This window comes from Martes martes (genome assembly GCF_963455335.1).
Source record: "Martes martes genome assembly, chromosome: 3".
In the NCBI taxonomy this organism is placed as follows: Eukaryota; Metazoa; Chordata; class Mammalia; order Carnivora; family Mustelidae; genus Martes; species Martes martes.
Genome location: NC_137890.1, coordinates 149,736,284 through 149,756,369, shown reverse-complemented (window position 1 = coordinate 149,756,369; position 20,086 = coordinate 149,736,284). Strand labels below are relative to the sequence as shown.

The following is a 20,086-nucleotide window of genomic DNA, read 5'->3' as shown; positions in this document are numbered from 1 at the left end:
TATTTCAGGGTCAATTGGAGCTTTGCCCACTACACCCTGAAGACCACAGAGCCCTGGCCTTTCCAGTGGAGTATCACATTTAGAACCCAAGACCCACAGCACTCGGTGTGCCCGTCGCTGCTCTGAGTGTCGGGAGCTCATGCCACCAGCTCCCTCTCCAGGGCAGCAGCCCTCATAGCCCTGGCAGCATCATCCCCTCCTGCAGCAAGAATCCTGGCTCTGCTCCCACCCCGGCCCTTCCACCACCATCACTCCTCATGACCACCCTCTTCGCAGGGGTGGGCTTCGAGGAGTGTTCAGTATTGGCATTGATAAAAAGTAATTTGTAAGAAAGCCTTATCAAAGAAATCAACTGACTCTTCTAAAACAAGTAAATTCTTATATTTAGTGTTGACGTTTTAATTCAGAGTCATTCCAGATACAAAATGTTGAGTACATTGCTGTGCTATCTGGCAATGTTGTGATTTAAACATTCTCTATTTCATGAAAAGTTGTGTATGTGTGTCTGTGTGGATTACAAATGTGTCTGAGTGTTCATCTCTTGAATTTTAGGGCACCACCAAAATTAACACTTTCAACTGGTCCAGGGTCCGAAAACTCAGCTTTAAGAGGAAAAGGTTTCTCATCAAACTGCACCCAGAGGTCCGTGTAAGTATGATTTTAAGCACTTTCTGAATTATAAGAGAATTTATTCTCCTGGAATGTTGACTTGTTAATTATTTTATGAGTCACTTCCGCATCATGCACACAAGAATTTAGGGAGGGGATTTAGAATTGGGGTGTGGAAGGGCTTTGGGTAATCTGCTCAGGTGGTCTTCTAATGAGCATGGGTCAGTATCCCTAAGGGGCTGCTCACACCACTCATCACGGGGATGGCTTTCAGATTCAGCAGGTCTAGGGTAAGAGAGAGGCTGCCAGGGGCTGCTGAGAACAGTCGGTTGGCTGCAGCGTCTTTGTTCTCTGGGTCAGGAGGCTGAGACATGAGGTATTTAACTGAGATCTGCAGTCTTACAGCAGATTAGCCTTAGAGGAGCTGTCAGGAGTAAGGGACGTTCCCAGTATCGTCATGGATCCAGAAATTGACCTTTTGCTAGCTCTAATGAAGAAGCCTTGATTTTCAGAAAATAAATACTCCTTCCTTTTTGAGACCATCAGTCATAAAATAATAATTACACGTGAATTTACTGAAATGGATAAAGTACTTGTCTATACAATCTGATAGGAAAAATCCGATACTTGCAATTCGATAGTGTCCGTGGTGGTATAGTCTCAGTACACAGAGGAGGGTAGGGACCGAGAGTGGACTGGCCGTGCCACTGCAGGAGGCTGACAAGGCTATCTCTGCACAGATATGCTGGGAGTGCTGGGCCGAGGGGCCATCCCTCAGCTTCTGAGGCACTCAGTCCTCCAGGGCTTTGGTCAAACAGCAGGTGCACGTGTCACACACATATTTCCTTCCTGGAGAAGCATGAAAGAGCGGCTGGTTTCTTATTCAAGTATCTGTTGTAGGAATGAAAGGGAAGTCTAAGGAATACTAAAAACATGCACAAAATGGAGGTAAAGGGCTGCTTTTTTCTGTGAGTGCAAGAACTGTCTCCAGGGCAGTTCTTTTTTTTTTTTTTTTAAGATTTTATTTATTTATTTGACAGAGATCATAAGTAGGCAGAGAGGCAGGCAGAAGGGTGGGTGGGGAAGCAGGCTCCCGGCTGAGCAGAGAGCCCAATGCGGGGCTCGATCCCAGGACCCTGAGATCATGACCTGGGCTGAAGGCAGAGGCTTAACCCACTGGGTGCCACCCAGGCACCCCTCCAGGGAACAATGAGGGTCGCTGCTCCCACTCACTGAGGCTCAGAGCCAGGATGACACCTACCCTGGGCAGAGTGGCAGCTTGGATCCCCCAGCACTTTGGTTTCAAAGACTAAATCTAGGAATCCAGGTAGGATGGTCTTTCTGGAATATTATTCGGTAATATGCCTCAAGGCTCAAAAATGTACATTGTTGGGGCACCTGGCTGGCTCTGTTAGGGCATGCGACTCTTGATTCTAGGGTCATGAGTTCCAGCCCCATGTTGGGTGTAGAGATTACTTAAAATAAATAAATATATTTTTTTAATGTGCATTATTTTACGCTCAGTATAACATTTCTAAGAATTTATCCTAAGAAAGAACTATGAGAGATAACACAGTAGTTACTTCAAGATGATGTGTGGGGTGCCTGGGTGGCTCAGCTGTTAAGCATCTGCCTTTAGCTCCGGTCATGATCCCAGGGTTCTGGGATTGAGTGACGCATCAAGCTCCCTGCTCCTCAGGAAGCCTACTTCTCCCTCTCTGGCTCCCCCTGCTTGTGTTTCTTCTCTCACTGTGTGTGTCTCTCTCTCTCCCTCTCTGTCAAATAAATAAAATCTTTAAGAAAAAAAAAGATGTGTGTGAGCCTTTGAAACCATGTGTCCTGGACACCTGGAACGCCCTGAGCCACACGGAAGAGCAACTGAGCAATAGCCCACGGATAGTTGCCTGACAGAGGGGGTGCCCTGGTTTGCTGTGGGGGATGCGTCATGAGGGGCATGTGGCAGTGTTAGCAGTTGTGTCATTGTAGGTGACTGTGTTGTTCTGAACATTTCTGCAGTTGAACAAGCTGATACTGCTTTCTTTCTCTTAAATGTAAATGACACCAGAAGTCTTTATAGATAATTTTTAGAAAACAATGTTTTCCTAATTTTTAACATTGGAATAAATAGCCTGTTATCTGAATGCTTCCTAAATGTTCTTGAATTAGTTAGTTTTGAGACTTCATGTTTTGTTTCTAGGGACCTTACCAGGACACACTGGAGTTCTTGTTGGGCAGTAGAGATGAATGCAAGAACTTCTGGAAGATCTGTGTGGAGTATCACACCTTCTTTAGACTCTTGGATCAACCTAAGGCCAAAGCTAAAGCCGTCTTCTTCAGCCGGGGCTCGTCCTTCAGATACAGGTGGGGCAGCAGCACGTACCCAGCCCCGGGAGGCCCTGGCGGGTGTGCAGGACTGAGACTGTCAAGAAACAAGGGCTGGGTAGTGTGTCAGAGAATTACGTGCAGCTAGTAATGGTGGCAGAAGCATATCAAGTAAAACAATGGAAAAAATAGCTTTGATAGAAACTAGAAAATCACTTAACGCTTCCTGCAAAGCATAGCTTTAAAATGTACATGTGAACTTGGAGGGTCGGCAAGTGTTCCTGTGCCTCTGTGAAGACTAATGCTGTGAAATGCTGTTGGTTCTTTTCCCTTTGTTCACAGTGGAAGAACACAGAAACAGCTGGTGGATTATGTCAGAGACAGTGGGGTGAAGAGAGTTCCATACGAAAGGTAAGCACCATGGTCTTTATGCTGTGAAGTACATGCTTTTAAAATCAATATTTCACATATTTAGCCTTTATTTGAACAGACGTCCTCTTACATATGTAGACACGTATTTTGAGACTGGAGTCAAATTATCTTGTAAAGATAGCAGGTGGGCGCTGGCTTCAGCAGCATGCATGACAAAGATAGCAAGTGAACACCTTGATACCTGTCGTGTGTGCAGCCTCATGTCCTGCTGTTGAGGCTCTAATCTGCATAGTTCAGCTCAGATCAAAGGTTTTCATGCTGCATGGTAACTTTTGGGTCTAAAAATTCATCTTGTTTTTTTTGCGTGTGGAATTCTTCTTCAGTGTGGGGGATAATTTTACCTCCTCTGCAACACCTGTGTTTTATTTGAGTTCTTACTTTCTGTCCTCTGCCTGTTTCTAGCTAGATGCCTGTGGCATGTTATCAGGCCTTAGCCCCCTTCTTCCCCAGGGCGAGGCTGTCCTCAGTCCCAGGAGAGGCAGACGTGGTGGCTCACACCTTGTTCTCTGTTTGCAGAAGACACAGCAAGACTCGGATGTCTATTCGTGCTCTGACTGCAGACTTGCCAAGGCAGGTTAGTCTTCCTGGTTGAAGCACACGTGACACTAGTCACCTGCACACCTTTGGGGAGTCCTCTGGCAGTGCTGTAACTGGAGTCTCAGAGTCAGTCCCACTGCTTAACTGCAGATTCACATCCTGGGGCTGTTGGCAGAGGTGCAGTCCTAAGTAAGGAGTAAACTTTGTGCATCGCGACATGCATGATGGGGATTTTTGTGACGTTAGAAACCCAGAACACTCACAGCTGTGCTGGTCAACTCACCAGCAGAGTCCTGGGTGTGCCCGTTTGCTGAGGAATGCTCTGGAACCACTAATGGTCTCATTTTAGGAGAACAGTGTGGTGCTAGGGACACACGAGAATGGGTTAGCAAGTGAAACTAGCAAGATACAAAGCAGCCTGTGTAATAAGGTCCTCATTCTGAGCTGAAGTGACAGATGCCCAGAGAAGACAGGCTAGAGCCATCAACCTCAGGGTCACGTGTCCTCTCTGAGTGACAGGGCTCCAGGTGATTTTATTTTCTCTTCATACTTTCAGTTTTCTGCAGTGGGCTCACACTGCTCTTTGTTTTCAGGAAAACAACTGAGTAAATATTACCTTTATAAAAGTTTGAAACAACGTAAAATGCCAGCTTATAGAACTAGTTTACTTAATTAAACTGTATTCATGATGTGAGATTTTTTGCTAACATGTTAAGGGTAAAAAGCAGGATACAAATTTATATCTGTGCTTGGCATTATTACAACTCTTAAAGCAAGGGCACATACACAGTTTCACGCAAATACTTCACAGAAAAGCACTCGGCCCTATTGTCCAGAATGTGGCAGCAGTGGACAGAGCCGGCATGGCAGGACATGGGTGGTCCTGTGCTCCGCACCTGCCCCGCTAGATGCTTCCTCTTTTTAGGTTTGCATGTCCACTTCCATGCGTAAGCTCACTTTCACAGAGAATCTCCCTCTCGCTGTGTGATACCCTTACTGCCCCCTCGGATGGCTCCGTAGTTTCATATTGATTTTTTATTTCTGCACGTTTTTGTTTTAGTTTTTGTTGACAGTTGGTCATTCATATTGTTATAGTATTTCCAGAAGCTACACTTGTACCTTACCTATCAAAGCTCATGTGTCCCAAACTTTTTACATTGGATCTTTTAAATAAAAACATTCTTTAGCTCGTCTAGGTATATTTCCTATTTACAATTTTTTTGCTAAATTCAAATTAAAAGAATTTATTTTTGTTTTTTCAACAAAGTTCAACTTTTTGAATAGTCTAAAAGAGTATGCATGGGGGCACCTGGCTGACTGAGTCGGGAGAGCCATGCACACCTCTTGACCTGGGGGTCGTGAGTTCAAGCCCCACGTTGGGCGAGGAGCCTATTTACAAAATAAAATAGTATGAATGTATAGTATGAATATTGAAAAATTGCATTTAAACTTTCAGTTCTGATACTGTCTTAAAAACCACAAGAGAATGTTGATAGGGTTGAATGATGGGCATCTGAGCAAGGAACCTGTGGCCTGAGAGCTGCTGTTTCATTTCTGGTCGGTCACCACTGCGGCTTCGGCCTCCTCGTTCATTTGTGCCACACCCTGTTCCTCACACACAAGTTACTCAGGACTCTGGGGTGAGATTTTGATCTAAACACCCTCTTGATGTTGCCATGTGTGTGCATGTCATTTGGAGCTTCCTGGAGGCATGGCAGTGTCTCGGGAGGGCTGACTCCACGTCCCTGTGGGGGAGGGCTGAGCTCTCCCCTGCCTGTGAGCCTCTTCTCACTCATGCTGGGGGCTGCACCAGCCCTGCCTGAATAGCTCTGGCCACTGGGCCACCGGCCTTCATTCCCATGGGAGCCCACCAATGTGCTTCTCTGCTCCCTGGCAGGGAGCCGCCAGCTGTGAGCGCCCCCATGTGGCCGGATCTGGGTATGTGTGTTGCCTGTGGGTGCTTTGCTTTAGGGTCCTGTTAGCTGAATGGTAATGGCTCACAGTCTCTAGCCGTCGTTTGCCCCCCCGGAAGTGAGGAGTGCCCAACACGTGCTCATGAAACTTCAGAGTGATGCAGAACACCGCGGAGATACGGGTACACATGGCTAGGTTTTCATGATGGGAATTTTCTTCACTATAGACATTTAATGACAAAAGAGAAAAAAATGAAATTATGAGGGATTTTATTTTATTTTTTAAAGATTTTATTTATTTATTTGACAGACAGAGATCACAAGTAGGCAGAGAGGCAGGCAGAGAGAGAGGAGGAAGCAGGCTCCCTGCTGAGCAGAGAACCCGATGCGGGACTCCATCCCAGGACCCCTGGACCACGACCTGAGCCAAAAGCAGAGGCTCTAACCCACTGAGCCACCCAGGTTCCCTATGAGGGATTTTAAACATGATTCTGGGTCCTTTTGGAAAAACTGTGTTTACAAATCTTCAGTTCTAATGAGAAAAGTCTGGTCAGTTGGCCTTCTTAGCAGAGGCTGAGGTAGAAAAGTGTGGACCTACTAGCTTGGGTCCAGCTAGCTCTGCAACTTTCAGATGGTAATGTGTAATTTTATGTGTTCCTCTTTTTTTTCTTCACTTGTGACCTCCAGAGCATCTCATTCACCGAGGGCATGAGGACTTCCGCGTCCCCATCTTCAACTGCCTCCTTCTATTCAGTTCCTACCTCCCCTCTGGCCCCTCGAGGCCCACCCGATTTCAAAGACAGCAGCGGCTCCCTCACAGAGCCCCAGGTTCCTGACGCCAAGAGGCCAGCTGCAGAGAGGAGCAGCGGAGCAGCAGCCGACTGCGACACCCGATGGGCCCAGTCCCCGGGGCCCCCTGCGCTGCAGCCTTGTCAAGGTGTCGGGTTGGGTCGTGTGGTCAGGAGTTGCAGCCCCAGCCCTCCTGTGGGGCATAGTCACGACACCACCCTAGACTTAGCTGCGGGGATTGCTGGCAGGGAGCACAGAGCTGCTGGTATAAGCGACCGTGGGGGTGGCAGTGGCTCAATCGTGGGCTCCGCTCCCACCCAGGGGGAGCATCCGCATGGCTGGCAGGGCAGTGCAGGGGGGCCTGTGTTCACATTGACAAACGGCCGGCTGCAGGTATCAGAGGAGTTCATAGATGATGACCCAGCAGATATCTCCTTCTTTGCTGGAGGCTCAGAGGCCTTCTCCTTCCCTTATTGTGCACCAGCCCCACAGGCCCCTTCCTGTGCTCACTCAGGCTCCGCCACGTCCAGCCCAGACCGGTACCCCACCGAGGCCCCACACGGGCGCCTTGAGCATGGTTTTGCATTTGAGGTAGAGAGTGGCTTTGGCGGTGATGTGCACCCCTCAGACACCTGTGAGCTGTTTGAGGTAAAGGCACAAGCCAGCCTGATGCAGAGCCTGCTGAGCCCCTCAGAGACCAGCTCGCTGAGGAACAACCAGTCCCAGAACAGCTCCCTCAGCAACCTGCCTCTTCACGGCGGCTTGTCTGCTTGCACCCCCAGCTCAGCCAATCAGTCCGAGGCCAGCTCCATGGCCAACTTCCCAGCCTGCTCGGTCCGCTCTGAGGCCAGCTCAGCCTTCCAGCTCTCAGACCTCATCGACCAGTTAGAGCAGCTCAGCTACCCCCCAACCACAGCTGAGGACTCCAGCAGCACAGACACGGACTCCTGGGGTGCTGAGGCGGGGACCCCCCTAGATGTGAGCCTTTTCTTCAGTAACCCTTTTGCACAGACAAGTGGAGAGAGAGTCATTTTCAATTTGCAGAGCATAAAGAATTTGACTCCAGGAGAGCGGATAGATAAAAACCCATCTTGACCAGTCCTGGGCTCCCTTACAGGATAACCCAGTGAGAGCTCAGATTTTTGCCTTTTAGATGTAGGAAGGGATTCTGTGTTCATGGCTAGAAATTCTTCTTTTTCCTAATCCGCTGATTGATTATTCTGTTTTGAATGTCAAAGGATAAAACTGTGGCTTAGAGTGATGTTAAAAGACTTAAGATAGACAACTGTTTCAGGCTAGGGACTGATCAGTTAGTCTTCATAGCTCTGTTTTTCTGGCATATGCTTTGTTTGGTTCAACTAAAAACTGGTGCTATCCATGTCGAATGTTACACAGTTCTGATTCCCATTGACCTTTCATGGAATATGTGTGTTATGCCTACTGCTGCTTTTTAAGATGAAGCATCCTACTCATGCTTGACTAGGATGGGGTTTTGTTTGGTCCAGCCACCGCATGGAGTCTCGAGTTCGCCCTGCAGAACCCAGATCCTGGGAGAGGCCGTGGAGACCACCGCTTGCTGCCTGCCAGGCTCTCCGGCAGCACGTGGCAAGGTCCCTGCCCCTGCCCAGTGTGTGCTTTGCACCAGAGTGTTCATCCACTGACCTTAGGCCCAGAAGTAGTGCTCTGTTTAGGTAGTGGGCTTGGAGAAACTTTGATTTAAAATGCAATGTAAGTTTGAACTGTTTTCTTCAATCTAGCTTAGTAGGGATAGAAGATATCTGGTTGCAGAAAAAGCAGAACCTGACAGAGCTGTCTCCTTTGGACCCAGGGAGTGGGTTGTTAACTAAAAATCAGCAGCCTGGAGCTCTGCACATGTTGAGGGCTTATATGTTAACTCTTCCTGTGGGAATATCATTTCCTTCAGGTCAGGTGGCATATGATACACAGTCGCCAGCTGTTTGTAACAGCCCCATCATGGATGGTGTCTGTTTCCAAGGCCATGGGAAAGGTCATAGGAGCACACGGGCTGAGGTGGCCGTGCCCACCAGGCAGGCACACCTGCCAAGGCCGGGACCCGTGCCACCATGAAGTCAGGGCTGCTGCCCACGGCACAGACTGTGTTCGTCTCTGAACATCGGAGGAGAAACCTGAATGGACACCGTTGACTTTGTCAAATAAGTCCGGAGATTGGGGGGTGGTTTTTTGATTTCTGTAGCTTATTTCTTCTGGTCTCCACTAGTAGAGCAATGCCATGTTAAAGGCTCCGTTTCTTCCACTTCCCTTGGTGACTGCAGGCCTCCCCTCTGTGCCTGTGTGCAGGACTTGAAATTCTCTGCCTTGGGGGCACATAAGCGCACACCAAGTAGCCTGCTGTCTATTTCCGGTCACAGTCTTTCTTTTGTCATCTGTGTTGATTGAACACCATTCAGAGGCCTTTTGCTAAGTGTATAGATTTTCCGTGTTTGTAGCTGCTTTAAACCTATTCCACAGTCTCCTTACTGTGGTCTGCGGGACTCGCGCTCGGTGTGTGTCCCTCCCACCTGCCCCTGAGGCCTGACCTCCGTGCAGCATAGAGGTGTTGTGTTGGCTGACAAGTGTCTGTGAGGAGATGCTGTGACTTGGGTGGAAGGGCAGGAGGTGGGCCGATTAGGAACCAGGAGGTGGAATAGCACGTTCTAGACACTTTGTTTCCCCCTGGTTGTCATTTAGAAAGCTAACCTTGGATCTGTGTGGGGAAGAGTTACTATGGAAAATGCTTTTCCTAGACTCTCTCTTCTAATGAATGTGCCCAGTATTGCCTTCAGCCAACCTACGTTGTCCTGTTTTAAGTGTCTGGGAGAAGGCCCCCCTGGGATGGGTCTGTCTAGCCCTGCTCCCCAGCACAGCCAGGGCTGCATACGGCAGCAGGCGCCTCGTCATGCTCTTGTCCTGGAGATCTGCAGTCAGTGCTGTTCTCCGACACTCTGACAGCTTCTGCCAGGCCTTCCTCTAAAGGGGTGTTGTTTCCTCAGTGAAACTTCATTTTCTGGAGTTGATTTTTTTTAGCTCCTTATTTAGAAAGTTTGCAAAATATGCAAAAGCAGAACAGGGAGTAAACACACCCCTGCCATTCCCCCATTCAGTTTTCCCAAAGTTGGACCTTGCACATGGCCTCTGTCCTCGTTCTTTTCCTCTGCGTTTGGTGCTATAGGACTTCCATGTGGGTCCTGACATGTGACAGCTGCCCTCAAAACTGTGTGCACCTCTGGAGCGCGAGGACACCTCCGTGCATGGCACACAGACAGTCACAGGATCAGTGAGCCCTTGCTGTCCTCCAATACCAGGGACATACTTGAATTTGCCCCCTTGCCTAAAGTGCCTGTTAATACCCAGTTTGTTCAAACTGGGCTCCACACATAGTCTGCTCACTGCACATGGCCATGACTGCTCTTCCCATCTCATCTTGTTGAGAAGACCCCCACTTCATGCCAGTGACTTGTGGGAGAAGCCAGGCCTCTGGTCCTGGCTGGTGTCCCTGCCTTTGCCGCCACCTGTCTGCCCTGCCCCCGTTTCCCTGGAGGTGGGACCCAGAGCTGCGCTGACCAGGGACTACACACCTGCCCCCACACCCGCCATCGCCCCCCAGCCTCTGCGTGGCCGGGGCCTCCACGCTGGTCAGCTGACATGAGCCCAGTGCCCCAGACACTCCGTGGGCACTACCAGGGCAAGTGCTAGGTTCACTTTTATCAAGAGACATTTGTACAAGCTCTTCTTTTCCAGAGTGTTCTTAGTATATTTAAGTTTGCAGGTTTCCCTTTCTCAGGAAGCCGGCTACTTGGAAACCAGGCGTGGCTCTCCTGGGAGGCACCCGCAGAGCTCACCTCCCTCCCCTTTTGCGTCTGGGTGGATTGTAACCCCCCACCCGAAGGAAATTCTTTAGAGACCTAGGGAAAGTGAGCCCAAAGGACACTTCCTTCCTCAAATAGCAGGCAGCGGAGGCAGCGACATTCTGTCGTATCTTAGTAAGAGACAGTTTAACATAAATACTAAAATATCCAAAAGAGTTCAGATTGAGGGTCAGCCCTTCCTAGAGCAGCACTGGGTCTTTCTTTCATTTGCTTACAGCTGTTGATCACAGTTGCCTTCTCCTCGGAAGCCTCGTGTTGTGCAGTGCTGCGGTCTTGGGAGCGTGGTCCATAAGGCTGGGCTCGAGGAGGGATGGCTGAGTGAGGTTTGCATGGTGGGGGCTGGCGGGCTTACAGCAGGAGCCAGTTTGCTGAGAGTGTGTAGTTGAAAAGTGCCTGCAGAGTGCTGACAATTTTTTCCTTGAATGTGCTGCTCTCCTCGGCCAGATGCAGTTCTCCCCTCTGACAGGAGGGCTGCCTGCCAGCCCCATCGCAGCCAGGAGCCTTGGGACCATAGACAGTGCCAACTGTCCCCGGTGGGTCTGCCTTGCAGAGTACACTCTTGCTCTGGGCAGACCAGTTATTTTTTATTAGTTATCAAGTCTATTTTTGTACTTAAGTTTCCAAAGTTGGAGTATTTTATGTAAGCCAATATATGAGTATCTAATGTCTAGTAACAGTAAAGTTTCAGCTTAGTAAGAGTGACTGCACTCGAATAGGTAATGGCGTGTACTGCGTCACTTCTTAAATCACAGGTATGGACACGTGCCTCTTCTGTGTTCCAGAGGAATTCTCTAGTATGAAGTTAGGTTAGGACTCCGGTTAGCACAGTGTTGTCATGTGATCGACACACAACAGTACGTTGGTGTCGTGGCACAACAGCAACTGCATAAGCCTGGTCTTGAGCTCAGCTGCCCTTGAGTGTGGCTGCCATCTGTCCCCACACAACCTCCTCACAATCCCAGTGACTGTATCCCCATGCTGCCCTTTCATCCCTGTGACAATTAACGCACATTTCTGAAATAGTGCTAATAATAGTTGGATGGACAATAAAAACAAGACATCAAGCAGTCGAGGGGGAAACCTCTAGATCTGTTGGGTAAGTCATTCCCCTTTCTTGTTCTACAAAGTCTGCTTTGAATCGTGCTGAGTAGTCGTCCTTTGGTTTTTGGGACAAACTCCCCAACCCTGGGCAGCCCTGCAAGAGTCGCCGTGAGCAGCCCTCACATGATGGCTGTGAGCACGTGGGTCACATCCCTGTGTGCCATGTGTTTGTGTCACGGTCGAAGGTACGCTTACTCCCTCCTGGTTCGTGGAACATCAACAAAGACACCCATTTCTAGAACAATTATGTCACAGACGAAATGTGAACATTCTTTCCGGTGCTTACATTTGGGTTTGGTAGTGTGTGTGTTCAGGGCCGTGGGGTCACTGCCAGGGTTCTGCTTTGGCCCTTGTCCTGAAGTTACAGCAGGAGTGCAGGTGCCCGAGGTACCCTGGGGCACTCTCTTTTACCTGAAAGCATCCGCCCTCCCTCAGGAGCTGTGGAGCAAAGGAACTAGCACTTCCTTATGCACTTGATGTACTCATTCTCTACAGAAAACAGTGATGTTGCCTGGTCTGTGGTACTTACAAGATTCATTTTCCACTGAAATTGCGATATAAATTTGCAGACATGTACTAATTTAGAATTTAATTGTTTATTCAATAAAATAAGGAAAGATTTACTACGAACTTTTATATGGACCTTTTAGCTTCCTTTCCCTCTTCTTGTTTTTAGTTTTGATTTGCGTATATTAAAGGTTGTCTCACATATTAAATGAATCCCTGAAACTGCCACATATTGTTTTCACGACCTCTTTGCTGACGCCGCTTTCACTTTCATAGGCTTCTGAGCAACAAGTAGGCACCGTGAAGCTCCACAGACAGTCTTACTTCAGGTAGGGATGCTGACGTCCCTGTGGAAGGCCAGCAGGGGAAGGTGCCGTGCGTTCTCACAGTGTTCGCGCACTCTCGGCACTATCCCCTCGGGCCCGACAGGCATGGCCAGTGTGCAGATGCAGACTCGGGTGCCGTGTTCTGTTCCTCTGGCCCGACACCATGTCCTCGAGGTGGTGGCCCGTGACGGCGCTGTTCGCGGTGTTGGGGAAAAACACGGGGTCCTTAAGCTCATAGGGCGCACAGAACACTTGCTGTTGGCTTCTTAATTCTGAAGGTGAGAACACTGTTCCCCTTCTCCCCCTGTCCCCCCGTCAGCTAGAGTCTACCCTACAAAATCTCTGACCCAAAACATAGCAGCTGCTCACATTCTGACCAGGTCTTCACCCCAGTTCTGAACTCGAGTTTCCCGCTTGGCCATTGCAAGCTTTTGCTGCCTCCACACTTGCCCAGCCCCACTCAGGCCTTGGAGCTTGGTGGATATGCCCCGCTTTCTAGTCAGTGGCTGTAGCCAGCCTTGTGGGGGCGGGCTCATGGCCTCTCTGGGCGCTCCTGGCAGCAGGTGCTGGTCTCCTCTGGGGGCTCACGGTGCCCAGCACCCAGGGCAGGACACACCTGGCAGTGTGTTCCTCCTGGAGCTTGGTGTCTATGCCCTGCCGCACTCCGGAGCAGGGTGCTGTCAGCACAGACTCCCCAGAACCCTGCACGGGTGGTCACTTCCCCACTTGGGGGATATAGTGCATCACGGGCATGCCCATTCCTTCCCATGACAACACGGGCCCTGCTCCCTGCCCGGTGGCCCCACTCGGTAAACTGGTGACATGAATGGTTCCCCAAGGAGGTATTTTATTCACAAATCCAGATTTCAAGAAACTGCTCAAAAGCATTTCTTTTTTCCATCCCATCTCTGGGTTACAAGGGTAAAAACTGGTTACAAGGGTAAAAACTATATGGCTCTTATTTTTGAATTACGTTAACCCAGGTTACATTTCTTTCCTGACAAGCATCACCTGCAGGTTCTTTGGTTTCTCGGGATAGTTTGTTTGGGGTACCTTGCCCTTGTTGCACCGGCAGTTCCAAAGACCTGTAGACAAGCTGTGTCCTCTGATAGAACCCACACGCAGGGGACTCCATACCTGCAGGTGCTGATCTGTGTGACTGTGTTGTAGGCTAGAACACATATTTTCCTTAACAGGGAGTCTTGTTTATTCCTTAACAAGGAAAGACTGAAGGTGCTTTTTGGGGGCACCATGTGTATTGACGTCACCCTCTGAACTTGGGGTCACCCCAGCCATACTCACACCCCAAGATCCCTGTGTGCCAGACACCTGCTCACAGCCTTGTGGGTGTGGCCATGGGTGAGCCCCCCAGCACCATGGAAGGGGTACAGCACAGGTCAGACCCTGCTCTGCCATTTGTCAAGTGGCAGAGATGAGGCAGAGGAGGCCTGCAATGACAGTGAGAGGAACTAATATTTGTACTCCTGTATACCAGCCATTTTTCTTCCTCCCGCTTTTATTTTTGAGCCAGATTTTGGGTAAAAGGGACTCGCAACATCCTGGTCCAAAAGTGGAGCCAGAATTAGTTTTCTGCTAACTTGTTAAGCTCACATTTACTTGGGTTCTTGGTACAGTATAGTTTTTTCATCTTACAAAATTAACGACCCATTGTTCAAGCCAAAGAGGGAGTTTCTGGATCTTACTCTTACTGTCATGTTAACCTTCAGACGTGACCCTGAATTTTCCAAACCAAAGCCGATTCTTCTTCTACTTCAGGCAAAATTTTCAAGATTGTTTATTAGAGTTCTGAAGAAGAATTTAATGGTATGAAATGAAAATAAGCTTAAGTTTTGCTCTAATTCTGATACTGATCTTTCACCACATAGGTGAATAAAGTGAAGGGGAACATAGAAGGATAATACTGTGCTTTTTAAAATGATGTTTCAAAAATTATTAAACAAATACTTAGAAATTTTTTAAAATAAAATCACCTGTCAGAGTTACTTACTGTTGACAGTTTTAAATGTTTTAAATGTATGTCCTTGAAGATGATCAGACCTTCTAACTTGCGCCTTTGAGCGCAGGACCTGTCTTGAACCACAGGTTGGATGGCGTGGTCCCCCTCCAGCGGGAATGTGGAGTTCAGTAGAATGTAACTACTGTCTGTGTCTATCAGTTTCAAATAATTTGATGCTGGAAATTGAAGAATTTCCAAAAGTCCCTGGAGCACAAGTAAAGGAATCAGTCATTCTTGATGCTGCAGTGGAACGGCAGAGCACCCCCTTGTGTCTAAGTGGATTCGATGGGAGGGACTCTAGTAATTCAGAAAAATATTCTTGCAATTTTTTGGTGGAGGACCTTGGACACAGGCATCTGTTTTTACAAATGTTTAAGATTCTTTCCATGGCAGTTAAGGCTAAGTGTACTCTGTGGTATCTAAAACGACGTTCAGCATTTTTTTTAAAAAAACCCTAAGACCCGCATTCTGGTGTGCACTGTCAGTGTTAATGAGGTTCCCTGCAGCAAGGAGTTTCCTTTTTTTTTTTTTTCTTTTTAAAGATTTCATTTATTTATTTGACAGAGAGAGATCACAAGTAGGAAGAGAGGCAGGCAGAGAGAGAGAGAGAGGAGGAAGCAGGCTCTCCGCTGAGCAGAGAGCCCGATGTGGGACTCGATCCCAGGACCCTGAGATCATGACCTGAGCTGAAGGCAGAGGCTTAACCCACTGAGCCACCCAGGTGCCCCGCAGCAGGGAGTTTCTAACGGTAGTGCCTTTGCACACCCACCAGCACATGGTGCAGAGCCGCCGGCCTTGAGCACCCTGGCTTCTGCCTCTCCCAGTGTGCACCCTACAGAGCCATGCCCCATGCCTGTGTTCTCCGGGTGGAGCACGTGCATAGGGAACTTCGTACACGTGGTGTTAAGGCTGACCCACACAGGATTGGGCCTGGAGCCATGGGTGCACCCTCCAAACAGCCTCGAGTGCAGATGGGCTGCGTGCCTGTGCCACTGGCTTGAAAGCTCATCTCCCCACACTTTTACTTTGTCTGGTAGGATCTGGGTTGACATAATGTGAAGTAGACATGATTTATAATGCTTTGCTGTAGCTGACAGATTTAATAAAAACAAATATTTAATGGCAGTTTGTGGTACTTTTTAATCTGTTCACTAAATTATGAGTCAATGTCTACAGTGATCATATCAAAGATAACTTTGAACCTCCCTAGAAGCACAATAGTTTTTTCCAAATGAGCAGTCTCTCCTGCAGGGGCAGCTCCTTTCACAAGTTCATCACCAAGGAGCCATTTATCAGAAGTTGCATTCTCTAATTCAATGGCCCGATGAGTGCGCCCTGACCCCGCCCTATTTGCCGGGCCCCACAGCCCCCGGGAGCCCATTCCCGACACTTCCGTGGGGACCACCAACTTGAGCTCCACCTTCTATTCTTTAAATATGAAGTCAAGTCTGTAGCCACTTTTGGGGAAACTGTCCACTATTAACTTGCAGTAGGACTGCCCGTCTTCAAGGGAGATGCTATGTGAGGCACTGGGGGACAGAGTGGAGCACTGAGCTTAGCCTATTTTCGTAACCAGTAAGTGTGAGACACGGGCTCTCACAGTTTGGTACAACTGAAAAATAAGACCTGTTGCTAGTAGCTTCTGGACTTTTTTCTGAATTCTCCGTGTGTAAAAGTATCTCATTACACAATTCTGGGCCTATTCGGTACCAAAAGGGTTTTGGAGTATGAATCATAAGTAGCTCGTCTTTGGAAACCCGCCCCTTCCCCACACAGGGGGTCCTCCACACTGCAGGGACCAGCAGAGCCCTCGGCTCCTGCACTCTGTGTGGGCTGGGGAAACAAAAGAATTCCATGTGATTTTAGGTTGCTTAGCATATCTCAACATGTGTAATAAAAGCAACTTCTAATAAACTGGTTGTTAATAATTTCATACTCAACAGTGTCCAGGTTTGCACTATCAGTGAGTGTGTAGTGGTGAGAAATCCCACAGGAAAATTCTGTCATCATCACATTGCTAGCTCACCCCCAGAAGCCCCTGGGCAGGACCCCTGACAGCGCACTGCAGCCTTCCAGAGCTCCATATTTGTCAATGTGAAAACAAGGACCCTCCCTGCAGCCCGCTGGCCAGGCTGCGGGGTGGCTGGCATGGGGGCCCATGCCCACCCAGGGAGCTGGCGCTCGCCCCGGTGGTGTCCTCCAAGGAGCCCCTATGTGCTAACCTGCCTGCCTGCCCATGTACAGGTTTTAGGCCAAAGAAGCCAAGCTTGGGTTTTATAAACTGTCACTGTAGGCGACTTGAGTTTGAAGTGTGACTAGGGTATAAGAGGATCGTGCTCTGAAGCCAGCAGTGGGTGGGAGGGGAGGCTCCGGGTGTCCTGGGCCAGTTACTACTGTGTTTGTGCACTCAGTGGCAGGCAGAAATCTCAGGAGCTGCGGTGTTGGAATGGCTATACAATTATAAGCCTAAGGTCAATTTCTGTTACAAATAGCTTCTAAGTTGGTTAATTTCGTATATAAAACTCTGCTATAAAGATATATTTAAGACTTGGCATTGAACAGTTACTGATGTCCCATAGAAAACATTAGACATAACCTTTTGAGACGTAATTCTTGATAAGAGACTCCCTTTAGTACAAAATGTGTGGCGGAGTCTGCCTCATCATCAGCCACCTTAGAACTAGGCCAGAATTTTGGCTTCTGCTTAGTCAAAAGCAAACTTTGTTTTAAGAAATACTGGTTTTGTGGTATGATTCAAGAAAACCAATACGAAATCCTTGTTCGTTAAAAATCCAAAGTAGGAAACAGTATGGAAAGTTTCCATTGATGCACTTTTTTTGTGAGTAACAAGTGTGTCCTTCGAGCACAGATGTGTTCACCCAGCTGTAACCCAGCCCTCGTGTGCAGCCTCCGCAGTCTGCCTTTCGTTGAACATGCATGAAAGGTGCCACTCTCGGATGGCACCTTCTGCTTGGTACTCTTTGTGCTGCTTATTTTTATCACGGTTGCATCTTGTGCAGAGGATAACCCCTAGACATGCTGAACCCTGGGTGTCCAAACCGCCCGTGGTTGGTCTCTGGAACTGGGTTGGCCAGCCGCCAACCTGCTTGCATCTCACTGTGTCACAGCGACAATTGCACATGACTGAGTCTTTGTTTACACACCTCCCAGAAGGTGCCTGGTGGTAGCATTAAGCTAATGTGGGCTAAAGCATGCTGACAACTGCTGTCTGGCCAGCGTGGCAGCCCTTTCTCATTTCTTGCTCCATCCCCTGCCCCGTTCAATTCCAGGCCTTTCCATGGAGAGTCCTCAGCCTTCTCCCACCACTCGGAAGAGCCCACTGAGCCTGAGCTCTGCGTCTCAGGTGACTCTGGGCCCAGCTGGGCAGGGCTTGTCCCCCCTCCTGAGCCCTGTCCTTAGCCACGCTGGCGGAGCCAGGATGGACAGCGAGGAGCAGCCGAAACACAAGGTGGGCACTGCCCCAGCAGACAGCTTGCTGCTGGTGGGCCTAGTTTGCAGGGAAGCCGGAGCGGGCAGGGCAGGCTCTGTGTGGGGGGTGCTGGCTCCCCCAGTGGAATCTGTCCTGAAAGCCACATGTCACCTGGGATATCTCAGCTACCTTTGCACAAAAGCAGGCTCCCTTATTCATTTAACAACACTTCCTGGCACCTGCGGGTTTCGGGTGGGGGTGTAAGGGAATGGCTAGGCCTTGGGGAGCCCTCAGCCTCCTGCCCTCCCTCCCTTGTTAGGCACTCTCTTGAATAATTGTGTATTTGGGAGGAGAAGGCTTGGGTGCTAGGGGAGGGTGACCAGGGACCCCATCTTGTTGGGCTCATGGGTGAGTGGGTTCTGAAAAAGGGTGCGTGTTGGGGGTGGGGTCCGCACTGGGGAGTGTTGTAACTGGGGAGGAGGGATGTGTGAGGTATGTGTTTATAGTAGGAAGTTGAGGCGGTGCCCACAGGTTTCTCTCTGTTGTCGGGGATAGGAGTGAGGGCACACGCTGAGAGGCCAGCAGGTGGTAGCACCCGAGCTTGAAGATGAGGTGATGGCCAGAGACAGTGGCACCCATTGTGTGGCCATTCCTACTCTCCTGGCCTGTGCCCCACACCTGAGTGGTGGCGACACAGACAAGGCAGCCTGGGCAGGCAGCTCTGTGGAAGGGACAGGAAAGGACGAAGAGGCTGGGCATTTGGAGGGTTGGGAAAGAGAATGGTTAAAATAATGGGCTATGGACTGTGGCAACCCAGGGGATATCTGTCCCCCTGAATGTGGGGAGTGATCCCTGAGGAGCAAGATGGCCACAAGTGGGTGGGACCCCGCCTCACAGCGCCTGTCATGTGGGAGAACTGACATCTAAGAACGCCTTGTCATGCCATGGGCTCCATCCTGAAGTGCCCAGAGAGTGAGTCAAGCCAAGCGCCACTGTGCATGGGACACATGAGCTTCCGAGAGGTGGGGTAGACCAGTGACAGGACTGGTGAGCCCTCTGAGCACACACCCACTTCCGAGAGAGCAGACCCTGAGTTGAAAGGCATGCTGGCATGTGAGGTGGCCCAGCGAGAGTGGGGGTCCCAGAACCCCAGCTCCACGTGCAGGGCCTGCAGGCCCATCCTTCAGGCCTCCATCCTCCTCCAGCTGGTGGGCAGTCATGGTCCCTCGGACACTCTCTTTGGTGGCAAGATGATTGGGTTGAGGATGTTTTTATTTATTTACTTTGAAACCTAATGTCTATCCGTTTAGCTCACTGTTGTTTTAGTGCAGAAACAGCTAGAAAGCTGTGTAAAAAACTGAAATGTTAACTTATACTTTTCTGCACTACAAAAAATAGCCCTTTAGATGGTTCTGTAGGGCAATGACTGTAACACCAGAGAGTCACTGCCTGGGTCATGGTAGGTGGCCATGGCATTCACATCCAGACCAGGCCTCAGAGCAGGAGGCTGGGGCCTGCACCTGCACACCGGGACCCCAGGATATGCCCCCCACCAGAGCTGCCCCTGCTTCCTCTCCTTGCCAACAGCGCTGCCCCATGGTTGCCAGCCCCGCATGCCACCCAGCTGGTGGGGGCTGTGCAGCCAAGGGGCAGTGGGTGCCAGTGGACTCCCAGATGATGGCCGGGGCAGCCCTCCAAGTGAGTGCTGAGAGCTGCAGGCTTCATGTTCCTACTGCAAGCCAGGCCGCTCAGGGAACTTGGCGCCGTGGGCCTTCCTTGCACATCTGGCTGCTCGGCTGTGTGCCAACCCCTGCGCGGGAGTGCCTGTGCCCGCTGGTCTCCCTGGCATCTTCTGCACCAATGTGTCCCATGTCCCCCTCTTTCCGCTAGGACTCCATGAGGACCAACCATGGCCGGCAGGTATGGAGGCTGAGGTGCTGCATGGGTCTCAGTTGCTGGCCACGGTGCCACCAGCTCAAGGGAACTCGCTTCGCTCCCTGGCCGGCCGGCCAGGTGGCTCCCAGGGAGCAGCTCCCCTGAGAGGTGCCCTAAGAGGTTGTCTCTGCCCTGGATACACAGGTCATCTGTGAGCACGCCTGACCACTGCACTCCTGGTGTCCCCTGTCACTAACTGAGGGCCTCTGGGACATGGTTGTGAGCTCCTTAGTGACACCGCCGTGGCTGTGTTTCTGAGCATTTCTCTCGGGGCACCTCAC

General features: G+C 49.8%; 1 protein-coding gene across 5 annotated transcripts in view; it reads left to right on the top strand.

The window, feature by feature from the left end:
• Nucleotides 1–20,086, top strand: part of FARP2 (FERM, ARH/RhoGEF and pleckstrin domain protein 2) — a 110,954-nt gene that overhangs the window by 68,597 nt on the left and 22,271 nt on the right. For all 5 annotated transcript variants that reach the window (XR_013966536.1, XR_013966537.1, XM_080798351.1 and 2 more), the window contains exons 9-14: nucleotides 553–648; nucleotides 2,807–2,970; nucleotides 3,274–3,342; nucleotides 3,880–3,937; nucleotides 6,501–6,750; nucleotides 17,731–17,909. Coding sequence is in view for 3 of the 5 variants with exons in the window: in XM_080798351.1 (XP_080654477.1) it covers nucleotides 553–648; nucleotides 2,807–2,970; nucleotides 3,274–3,342; nucleotides 3,880–3,937; nucleotides 6,501–6,750; nucleotides 17,731–17,909 (816 nt within the window). In the remaining 2 variants the exon portion in view is untranslated. The remainder of the gene's footprint in view (nucleotides 1–552; nucleotides 649–2,806; nucleotides 2,971–3,273; nucleotides 3,343–3,879; nucleotides 3,938–6,500; nucleotides 6,751–17,730; nucleotides 17,910–20,086) is intronic.